Here is a 12,454-nt window from a genome sequence, read left to right on the forward strand (position 1 = left end):
TTCCCATTCCTGGACTTAAAACTTGACTTTTTTCCTTATTTCCTTCAGCATTAATTATCCCTACTAAAAATAGACAGGTGTGGTCCAAAAATATCCAGTGGAGCCTAAATGAAAAGTTTCTTGCAGGGACGCTAACAGCCAGACCTGATTTATTCACCCAGTCTTGTTGTTTTTGCAGACCCACCCTGCACCAGGTTCCTGTTTGCAGGCTTGCCTCTTATTTGCTCACCCAGTTAATCAGTCCAGCTGCCTGCGAGGACACGTGAAGGGGAAGCCATCCCCTGCCCAGTCTTCTGGGGAGGTTGCAAAAGCTGGGGAGGGTGGCTGCCTTCAAACCTCCCTCCCCTGAGGGTTCCTGAGAGCCACTCCTCTGGTGCAGGGAGGAAGGTGCTTGTAGGTCATTTCCTTTGAGGGACCTGCCAAGCTGCTGTGCCTGGGAGCACGGGTGTCTCCCTTGGCTGGCCCTGCGAGCTGGCAGCAGAGGACGACGGCATTCCTGAACAAAACTTTCTTCTTTCTTCTTCTGTCAAGTCATCCTGTTTCTCCCAGCAGGCTGCAAACACAGTTTGTACAGCAACCCCAGAGAGGGAAACCTTGGGATTTGTTACAAGACTCCCAAAGTCAACAAAACACTTGGAAGTTAAACCGAATCTGCAAGGCCTTGCAACATGGATCATTTCAAAGGGTTTGAGCTGGTTCTCAAACTTGGCTCTGAGCAGGGGTGATTCTGTGTTTTGGTGTAGGAAGTCCTGATACAGCCTGGGTTTGGGGCCAGCCACTTGTGGGCGTGCCCGTCTCCTTACTCCCCTCTGGGCAGATGGTAGCTGTGATGTTGGTTCTTAGACCTATGTGAGCGTCCAAGTGTGGCATTTTGAGAGTCCCAAACTGACATCTTTTTTGCTAAGGGTGCGGCATGAGGCTTGAGAAGAAAAATGCAGGGCCTTTGAAGTGGAAGGCTTTGAAGTTAAAAAAAAGCTAGCAAATTCCAGTTGCAGTTCACTGTCTGTGGAAAATCTGGAAGCTAAGACTTTTGACCAAAGAGGCTGGACAATGTTTAAAAGTAACAGACTGGGGAAGTGTGGCTTTAATGTTTTAACTGTTTATGCCGTGGTGGTGAAGGTGAGCTTGATTCAAAGAGTGTGTGCCAAAAAACACTGTCAGTCTCTGCCTTCCTTCACTTCCAGTGTGAAACTTTGAGTGCATTCAGATCACGGACATAAAATGTGTGTGTGGTGGAAGGGGGAGGGAGGAATTTCTCTCTTCCCGTTGCTATTGTGTTTTGTTATGTTTTGTGTCTGTTCAGTTTGTCTCCAGGATCAGAGAAGTGACTCAGAAAGTTATTTCCACAATAGGAGAGCATGGGAAAACACAAACATTAGTCTCTTAAAGACACACAGCCCTGTTTATCACACACTGACATGCCTCACCTTCTGACTGCTGGAATTGCTAACACATGAGCTACCTTTCTCATTTCTTTAGAACCCCGTTAGGATTTTGCACCTTAGGCCTTTCTTTTTGTCTCTCAAAAATTACATCAAACTTCTCTACCCTCTACTCCTTCCTTATTTTTCTATACTTATCCTCCCCCTCTTTAACGTACCTTCCCCAGTTATGGCACCTCTCATCTGTTCCTCACTTTGGCTCATCTCATCCCTCTTTCCATGCTGCCATGGAAGTCTCCAGCACCATCTCTCATGTCCTTCAGCTGGGCCTTTTTTCTCCATGGTGTCCTCATATCCATCAACTCGGCAATACCACACCTTCCCTCTGGGAGATGTCCCATTCCCACCTGCTGTGCCTTGGGGAGAACACTTGAGCTAGCTCTGAACAAGCCAGCCTGGCCACTATGAACCTTTGGGACCCTTTGGAGCATTCCCTGTAGGTCCCAGTGCTGCAGGCCCAGACCTGCTGTGCTGTGCTCAGCCAGGACAATTATCCAGTGATGCAGAGAGGAAACATCAGCTCAGCAGAAACCCGGCAGCAACAGCATCCTGGAGCCTCCCTTAGTCCAGGCCCTGGTGCCAACCCCTCCTTTTTGATTGAATATTTGTTTCAGCCAGCGGGAGCCAAAGATTAAATCTAACTCCTGCCAGTGCCAACCAGGTAGGACAGGTTGATCCTTTATTTACAATTATGATGAGGTAGCAATTATACTCTCGGGCTCTTTTCTCTTGGTGAGGTAGAGCTATTACTAAGCTCAGTGGTTTGGTTTTGTTAGCAGACCTTTGGAGCCTGCTCTTGCCTATAACCCCCCTCAGGTTTTCTTGTGTCTCTTTTCTTCTTTTTTTAATTTTTTTTTATTTTTTGATGACTTGTTTAACATAATCTTGTTCTCTGAGATACCCAAAGCGCAGATCTGCACCATAGCCTGTGTTGAGTCATGCTTCTCTCTTCCCACCTTGCTGCTCACATATCTGGGCATCCAGACTCCATCCTTTTTCTGCTGCATGCATTGAGAAACCAGTTCAGAAAATTCCTCGCTTTCTCTTTATCCTCCTAGCTGTGCCAGCAGTGCAGTGTAGCTGCCTAAACACATGTGCTTGCCTGCTTCAGCGCTTGCTCAGCTCCCTTCTCTGCTGCTATTGGAAAACATGCTGCAGTTTCTGCTCATCTTGGAAGGTGCTGCCTTGCTTGCTTGCTCTGAAGTTTGGTAGGAAGCCCCACGTGTATCCTGGTGCTGTACAAGCTTTTCAAGTCAGCTGCTACAAACACTTGTCTCATTGTCCTCACCTCGTTTTTATTTCAGTCTCCATCTTCTCTCACTTTTCTATCTCTTTCTATTGACAGTGTATTTATATTAATGTCACTTGAATCTCTTGCAGTCAACTACCAAAGCATGCCATGGGTGTGGTTCCTTGAAAAGCCAACGCAATGAATCTTGAGGTGGATTACTTTGAAGGCAGAAATTATATGCAGGTAAATGGAAATAGGGAAATCCCACCCTAATTCTAGCATTATTCTTGCTTCTCTTCTGAAATGTTGGATGCCTGCCAAGTCTATGAATATTTCATGGCAAACGCTGAGTCACAGGCAAGACAGAAACCCTTGCAAGACAGAAAAAGGAGGCAGGAGAGATGCACACTCCTTGCATTTAGGAACAGCAGAGAAGCAGGACGGAATGTGTTAATGCACATTTCAGAGTGGGTGCCTGGGCAGGGAGGCGCATTACATTAGAGTATCAAGGCAGCAGCTCCAGACTTAAACCGTACACGCATAAGTCCTTTGGAGGGAATTGTTTCCCTTTTCATCCTTCTAGCAAGTTTAGGAAACAATCTCTGACTGCTCTTCTGATATCAAACACGAGGTGGATCTTTCATTGTAGGAAGACTGCAGGAATGCCACTGTGTAGCGTCTGTTGTAACAAACAGTGCCTGGAAGTGTTGTGTATTCTCAAGAAACTTCAGATTCAGTTCTTCACATCTGCCAACACCTTGTTTTTGAGCAAGTGGCTCAAATTTGTGTTTCAATTTTCTTATCTTTAAAATTAGGAAAGAACATTTCAAGATACTGTGAGGTTACATTGTTACTGTTTTGACATCGTATTGCCACTTGCAGAGATAATAATACAAATTTGCAAAGAGCTGGGCTTTAAAAGAAAGGACAGCTGACTCCCTGAACTTTAGGTCACACATATTAATCCCATAACCATCTTGTGAAAAAACACAATATATACCACCTTTGAGAAAGGAATTTCAGTATGCAAGTACAAAATACCAGTTAAAGCACAGAATACAAAACAACATCACCAAAACTTTCTCTCAAAAGTTAAAAGAAATCCCATTTTTAACAATAACACTGGGTGAAATTTAAATTAAAACACCAAACAAGATATCAAGTCTCAAATGAACAGCAGAAATATTAACAATTGATGCTTTTTAGGTGATAATTAGAGAAGAAAATTAAGAGAAAACCAATATTTCATAGTTATAAGTTTTATTTTGGAAAATGTAAACCTCACTAACCATGCATACAAGTTAAGACAATATTTTACAGTTCTTAATTATCCTCCTTTTTTCACTTTTTCCTTTTATAGTTGCATAGGACATTATCACAATATATAATCTATGCAATACAAAATACATAAAAAGTTACAGCAGAGCAAGAATAGATGAACATATAACTGTACAACTGTAATACTTCGATGTAGTGATTTAAAGAGTTGAAGAGTGAGCCCCGGAAGCTTTCACGTGCTGCTGACAGCGGCAGCTTTACAGCTCCCGGCAGCTGGAAGTTCAGCTGTGAACACGCGCAGCTCCTGGCACACGCGCCCCCCGTCCCCACGCAGGCGTGTGCTGCTGGAAAAGCACAGGCACACATGTCCCCCACATGCACAATATGCACAGGTAAATGCACCTGCAACCAGAGATGAAACTCAACCACGAAATCTCCAACAGGTTCAAAAAGTCCGAATGCAATGGCATTTGGATCTAGGAATTTGGTTCAGGCCCATCACTAGTTATAATGAAATGGATACCTATTTTTGCTCTGTAGACATCCCTTCATTAGTCAGTGTGTAATATAGACACACTGCTGTGTATTCATGTATACACACATACACTATACAATATACACATATATATCTATTTATATATATATATGTGCATATGCTTATATAAATCCATATATATAAATATATATATTTATAAAAACCTATACCAGTGGATGGGCTTTTGCATTCTATATTCTGACTTATGGGATAAACAAGAATAATTTGGGTATTTTCTTCTGCCTAAGGCTATAGCTCTTATCCCCGAGAGTTACTAATGAAGATGTTCATCATACCATTCACTGACATAGACTAGGATGTTAGCACCCAATGCACAAACAGATGGTCTGATGGAGTAAAAGAGCACCTGAAAGTTAGTTTGTAGGCATGATCTGATGAAATTAGTAAATCTAACAGCAATGAAAAGGCAAAAACAACACTGCACTTCACAAAGTACAAATTCTGTAAGTCGTGACGAAACACTGGAGACGAGCAGTTGTTCAACAGGTCTGCTCCTCACACAGCCTTTAATGCCTGGCTGTGCGAGACAAGGAGAGTGCTGAACATCTGGGCAGAGGGTAATGAGGTTTAAAGGTGTGCAGAGGCTCTCACAGCTACAACTTCTTGCAAGGGTTAATGCAGTAAAGAGGGTGGGATACAGACAGGAATTGCATTACCATCGAACAGAGGCTTCTGATGACTTGTCATAAATATATACCTTTGCAGTTATGTAAACAGATACTAGGCATGTAGTAGAAAAGCAAGGAACAATTAACTTGCAGATACAAAAAATTCTCACAAAATCTAGCTGCCAGGAATTTACCAGGACTGCTTTCTAAGAAGCAGGATGAAAACTGAATTCATGTTGCCATTAGGCCTTTGCACAGGGAGAGGTTAATGGAAGGGGTGAATGAGTTTTTAAGAGCATCTTTTGTTTCACCTGGTAGTGAGGTGATGATTTTCACTTGCAACTATTTCCTATAGAAAGCAATTCAGCTCAATACTTGGAGAAGTTAGAATCGTGGCTGGAGAAAATCTTTACAGGGCTTTCTTAATAATAATAAAGCTGTTGCTATCATCTGGAATGAAAAAAAAAATCATGGCAATGTTGCATTTTGTGAGAACACCTCAACAGATTGCATGGGGAAAGGAGGAGGCAGGAGAGATGCACGGTCCTCCAGATGGAGAAACCTGCACCTTGCCAGAGCAGTATTTCCTGAGAGTGACATGTTTCTTGCTGTGCCAAGAGACTGTTTTAGATTACACTGCTGGGTGAAAAAACAGAAGGGTAAAAATCTGAGTTTAGTTTGGATCAGCAAACAGATTTCAAAACATAATTTGAGCTATTCTGACTTCTCATATCTGCAAAACTCAGGAGGAACCATCATGGGAATGGAGTCCAATGACCTTGCTGATCATCAGACATTTCCAGCAGATGCTAGAAAACCCCACTCTTTTCTCATACGAAAATATTAAGAGAAGTTTTTATTTACATTCCATTTTGGAAAATACTAGTGGTTTGGAATTTATAATTTTTTGCTAAAGCTATAAAGTATTAAACTTTTAATGGATGTATTTGAAACTCTACCTGGGATTTTAAAACACAATAATTTGACTGTCAGCCTAATACATGCTGAGGTATTTACAGCTAAGACGTAAAAACAAAAAAGTTTTAATGACCAATTTCAGAGTATTTCCTGAAAGTCTCGTTATGTTGGCTGCATACAGCCCCAAGATGTTCTTATTAAATGGAACTGACTTAACTGAAAATTTTACTTAGAACCAATTTATTTTCTCCTGCTTAAACTTGAAAAATTATTAGTAAAATCTATGAAGGATATGAGTAAAATATTAGTTAACTGTTGGAGTTAAAGATTGCATAGGTCTGTGTCCCTCAGAATAGGTTGTTCCAAAACCTTCATATCCTATAATCTCAGTACTAATAAAACCTGGTGCAAATATTCCTTCTCCAGGCTAGTAAATTGACTTGTTTGTAATGCATAAATTGATTCATACTGAATTATTAAGTCCTAAATAAATGAACTGGAGTGGTTCCTCCTTTCCTGAAGATTAAATGATACTCTTGTTGGAACAGGTGATTTTACAGCAAAATTAATTTGGAACATGAAGCCTATAATGTTTGCCAGTACTAAGTGCTCCTTTTGATTTTGCTTGTTCCCCCTCTCCTCTATATGTCTCTCTTAAGGTATAATGATGAGAAATGTGTTTGACTTGTTTTGAAGTATGTGCACTAGACACAGCTGACCTGTAGAATTCCTTAAGCTAGACATCTGAAATGCCTCTCTACTAACTACAGCACGAGAGCACTTCTAGGAGTGACAGAAATTATTGGAATGTGAATTCCTGTTACCAGAAGTCTATCAAGTTGTTAAAATTGTGCATTCAGTACATGAGATTAAAAAAAAAAAAAAAAACCAAACAAAATAGGAAGTCTGTTGAGGCCAATAGATCTGGTTTTCCCCCAACTCCAGAGCTTAGGCAACTCATCACATTATAACTATTTGTCATTTTGCAAAAAACCCTTACTATGTTCTTTCATTTTCTGTGAAATGAAACAGTAGAATTGTGCCTCTCACAACTTCCCATTCAAAGAGGAAAATTAACAGAGGTGAAATCTGAAGCAAATGAACATGAAAAAATACTGAAACATCTGCACTTGTTTAGATTTATAGTTGTATTTGTATTGATAAATACTTAGAGTATTTATCTGTACAACTAATAGAAGGTGTAGTATTAGGAATAATGTATATTAGGGAAGTACCTATGGAACTACTTGGAAATCTATATTAGCTTCTCACAGTCAACATACAGTACAATAAAACCTTGCAAAACTGGATCAATGCAAAGCAGCAAGTAAGATACAGGTTCACTGGGAATCTGGAGGCATTCACTTAATATCAAATTACACGTTTGGCATAGAGAGTTTCTTTTCACCATGCTACACTTAACTGCATTTATACCTTACAGTAAAAACAGCAAACATCCCAAAATTCCAGAATCAAAAGGACCTGAATTGATAATATGCACCATCAGACCCAGACAAACCAAGGAATGTGTATTTGCTGCCAGTGAGGTTTTCAGTACATCACTATGCTTCTGGTCTGTTACTATATTTTCTGCCATATAAAACATAAAAATCCTTGTGCCCTATCTAGTGTTAAATATTTGAAAGTTATTGAAAACTAGCCAATATTCCCTTTCTGTTATTAAGCAGTTATTCAGAAATAAAAGCACCTTGCTTTATGCTGGTGTGTGTATTTTTGAGAAACTTGAAGTAGTGCTGAGCTATAATGTAATTTTATTTTAAACTTAAAAATGCATATTTTATTATTCCAGTCAGAAGATACCTTATGACTTTCACTTCCTTTTATCAATGACCACAGTTTTGATGCAACAGAATGCAGAAACTATGTCTTCGCCAATTTTTCTTTCTAAGATACAGCCGTACAGCAGGTAAGTACCTTGATAACAGTTTTGGTGGGCATTGGTTCAGTAATGCTATTTCTGTAGTTAATTTTAAAAAGCAAAACAAAGGAAGAAGAAACAAAGGAAATTGTTCAAGTCACTGTGGTTTGATTTTAAAATTCTATTGGTCCCATACTGAACAGGCAGTGCAGACAGCTTAACAGCTTGGAGAGAGTGACAACAGAATGCCTCCGAGATTCCAGGCCACCTTGCCATAAAACGTTACCCAGTGTAAATTTGTTTCTTTGTGATTTAGGTTACTCATTTAAGGCATTTTGTTGAAAAATTTTTCTCTGAATTTTATCTAGCGTGAAACAAACCAACAAACAAGTTTATCAACCTCACAGAGATTTTTGCAATTGGAAGTTGGTTTTGGAGCATCTTCAGCATGAAGTGAGAAGACAGCTTGCTACCATAGGCAGAGGGCAGCTTGAAGAAAGAACAACACTCCTGTTTGGAGACTCCCCAACACAGGTATATAATCAGGAAAATGAGCAATGGAAGAGTCCAGTACTACATTCCAGTATTGGGCTGGTTTCTGTATTGTTTGCTTGTTTTTTACTTTTTCCCCAGTGTGTGAAAGAACCTAACAAAAAGCTTCTGAGTGCAATTATATTTACAGAGTAAGGCCGTGGTTAGGGTGTGTCTTCATTGTAATTATTGTGTAACATAAATATCCATCCCTGAGAAAGGAGAAGGGGGACACAAATCCAACACAGTTGATTTTTAAGTGTATGTATGCTTATATTGTGCAATCCGGTTTTACAAACTACTTCAACACCTGAGGTGAATTAAGCAGATTTTTCTTCCTTTTTTTTATATTTTTTTCATTTTCTTATAAAGAATAATGAAGAGGATCCATAAATGGTTGCAAAATATATGAAATATTGAGACAGCAGGAGTTACTAAGTGTAACAGGTTTGTCTGTCCATGAGGTTAGAATAGCCACTTGTGTGGTTGGGTAAAGAAAATCTAACTAAAAATTGCAGTGGGAGGCAGCTATTTACTGATTTTTAAAAAAGAGAGCGTGGGAACTGAATGAAGGGAAGCAACAGAGTTTTTTAAATGTGTGCAACACAAAGAAAACTCCACGTTAGGCATTAGAGGCAAAGTGCTGACATCCAGTGCAGGTAGTCTAAGGGGAGCTGGCGGGGCTGATGGTGGGGCTGGAGGCGTCCGAGCGGCTGTAGTCGCTGAGCGAGCCTGTCCTGGAGCCGCCGCCGCCGCGCCTCTTGAGCATGCTGGGGTGGAAGTTGGCGTGGCGCCGGGCGTGCTTGGTCAGGTGGTCGCTGCGCATGAAGCGTTTCTCACACAGCGGGCAGCTGAATTTCTTCTCTCCGGTGTGAGTGCGGTAGTGCCGGGCCAGCTCATCCGAGCGAGCAAACTTCTTGTTGCAGCCCTGCCAGTTGCATTCAAAAGGCCGCTCACCTGCGGGGAGCAAACACGGCACGGTTAGAACGGAGAGCACCGTCTCCCATGGGCTATTTTTTGTATGCAGGGTATAGAATAAATAGGTTGGAAGCAGGGTGAATGCCACTTGGCACTGAGTGGATGGAGGTGTTATCCTCTGCCAGAGTAGGCTGCTGTGGTATTCCAATACATTAAAAAATGCTGTCAAAGTCGTCATACACCTTATTTAATAACTGAGTCTTCAGGGATGCTGGGCTCCTGATCCTTTCATGGCTATCTCCTATCTCTTGTGGTCTGTTGAACTTTATGACTTAATAATATCTGTACTGAGCTTTATAGTATATTCACTTGTTCCTCCAGGCTGCCCCTAAGTGTCTGACCAAGGAATGATGAAGTTTCCTTCTTCAGCTATTTAAAAAGTTATGGTAAAACTGCAAAATGGTAATTTTGAGGCTCTGGATGTGAGGCTCTCCCCTTGTATTCTCCACGGCTATGCCTGTGTTTTCTGCATTTGTTACAAAGCACTGCAGTTTCCCTTGTTCATTGCCTCAGGTCTCACTCAGAAGTGAGGCAGGGAGTGCTGAATTCCAGTGGGGACAGGTGTCACCTTGAAGGTACCAGGCTTTTTTGAATAGCTAACACAAACCTCATGAGCTGTGCCACTTAAGCTTGGAGCAATGAGCAGTGAGCTCACAGCAGGAGCAATCTGGTGACCAGGTGCAGTTCTGAACAGATCTCAGCCATGGCAGAGGCCTGGTGCTGTTTTAGGGCCGTGCACTGTGGTAGATGTGCAGCCTAGGAAGCTCTGCAGAGGCTGCAGACAGAAGTAGCATTGTTGTTGGGTAGATGGGTATCTGGAATCTATTTCCAGCTTCATCACTGATATGCTGCATAGCTTGGGCACCTCATATTATCTGCTTCCATGCTGAATCCTGAAATTTGCTGTCTACAACTTCTGCTTATTGGTTTGGTGCTTATTGTCACTGAGTCTGAGCATCACACATTCTTTAATTGTTATTAATTGAGAACATCTTATTCTTTTGTGAATACCTAAATATATAGACTTAGCACTTTTGGTAGTTGTAATTTTAGTAACTTCCTACTCGCACTAATTCTAATGTTTCTAATTCTGAATAGCCTGTTCAAGAGGCCCAGAGAGCTACATTTCTGAGCCAAAATAAGAAATAAAAGTCTCTCCACAGTACACTGAATAGGAAATAAAGAAAGAAATTAGCCTCTTGGAGAAATTCGACACCTTAATTAAAACTGTCTGAGATAAAGATTGACCCCAGAAAAATCTTCAATCTAAGCAGCCAATAATCTGCCCAAAATTCACAAATTTGGCAATAACATTTATCTAAAGAATCTGCTAAGGAGACTTCTCCTCAGAAAAATAGTTTAATAGGTTACTTTTCTCTCTGTTCATGAGGCCTCCAAGATACTTCAGCCAAATCTCAAACAGTGTCTCAATGAACAGACAAACAAGTCTTTTTAAAATAGGATTTTGCTCAAGAATCTGGAGAAAGCAAGTGTCCTTGATATTTCCTTGATTATTTAGAAGAAAGACCAAGGCTCACTAAAACCAACTGTTCTTGGGCACATTTGGTGGATTTCATTACACCTACAACCACAATGCAGTGGTTGCATCTGGCAGTACACACAGATATTCTCCTATGGAGAACTGTGACCACCCTGCCTAAGGACTGCATAAGACACCAAAGATGAACAGAACTGTGGCTTCCCCTGACATAGAGCCTAAAAAAAATCAGGGTTACACAAACGAATTTTAAGAATAAAACCACAACAAACTGGATTTAAAGGATATAGTCTTGTTGCATAAAATAACCCATGCAAATCCATCCAGTGCCCTCCTTAGCCTTATTCTGTCTGCAAACTGTCAGGGACTGAACTCTCCACCTGCTGCTAGAAACGGGAAACAAATGTATTCTGGCTGTTTGTCACATATCCAGTTGTGTTCTTTGATATATTCCTGCCTGTGGCAGGACATGTCTGGGGTATGACAGCCCTTTAGTGTGACCACATTCACTGGTCTTGTCCCTATGTTTTGGTCGTAGTACAGATATACATCCAAGAGGGCTTTAGAACCCTTGGGAAGAAGGGCAGTGAGGCATGGTCTTGGGGTAGATGTGGCCTGCAGAATCAGAGTTCCTCATCCCTGAGCTATGGCATCAGTTTTTGCTAAGACAATGGTCTTTGGAGGTTTCTATTGCTTGAGTTAATGTCTCCGTTTTCATTACAAATGGCATCAGCAAATGTTCTCCACTTGAAGAACTGTCCCATGAAATGAGTGCTTTCAGACAAGGCAAAAGTTTTCATGCAATGTTTTGCATCTGCTGTTGACACCACCATGAAGGAAAATGGTACCTTCTGTTCCAATCAGTTTAATGGCACCAGCTGCTCCTGTCCACGACTCTAGCATTTGGGAGCCAGCAGTAGGCACAACAATCCAGTTCCTAAAGGGAGAGGTGGTTCTGAAGCAGGATTGTGTAACTAGCACTAGTAGATGATGAAGGTATTGCACAACTTATCTCCCCTTCTCCTCACTGCACATCAGGTCTGGATGAGAACATTCAGGTTCCCACTCATCTGTCTGATTTGATGTCAATGGTGGTGAGGATTTGGGTGCTGAGCCAAAAAATGTGGTATTTCTTCCACTGTATTTCTAGCATTCCTGTACTTCTTCTTCCCAGGGAATATTTTCCCCCTCAGTCCTCTCTAGTCTTGATTTTATATCTTCTTGATACTTGGTTTTAAGTTTCTTGGCCAAGTGATTTTCCACTGACAGCTGGCATCACTCTAGTAGTGGTAACAGTTCTCTAGAGTACTTCCCAGCTTTGTTGAGGTTTAGCAATTCCTCTTCAAAGAAAAACTGTATTGTGAGGAAATGCTGGATGCCTTGTGTGAAGATATAAGAGTCATTATTATTGTTCATAAAAAATTAGTACACAGTCTGGAACAAAGTTGCTGGGGGGTATTAATTAAGGCAAGACCCAGCTGCTGCTCCAAAACCACACATGGAAATTCACAGTCTGTCATCATTCTCATCTCTCA

At 41.2% G+C, this 12,454-nt stretch overlaps 1 protein-coding gene across 1 annotated transcript in view; it reads right to left on the reverse strand.

The window, feature by feature from the left end:
* Positions 1 to 3,916: 3,916 nt before the first annotated feature.
* The window catches only part of KLF13 (KLF transcription factor 13), a 32,668-nt gene continuing 24,130 nt past the window's right edge, over positions 3,917 to 12,454 (reverse strand). The window contains exon 2 of the mRNA XM_002194501.7: positions 3,917 to 9,400. Coding sequence (XP_002194537.1) covers positions 9,108 to 9,400 — 293 coding nt within the window. The 3' untranslated portion in view covers positions 3,917 to 9,107. The remainder of the gene's footprint in view (positions 9,401 to 12,454) is intronic.

The sequence above is a fragment of the Taeniopygia guttata genome, chromosome 10 (assembly GCF_048771995.1).
Source record: "Taeniopygia guttata chromosome 10, bTaeGut7.mat, whole genome shotgun sequence".
In the NCBI taxonomy this organism is placed as follows: domain Eukaryota; kingdom Metazoa; phylum Chordata; class Aves; order Passeriformes; family Estrildidae; genus Taeniopygia; species Taeniopygia guttata.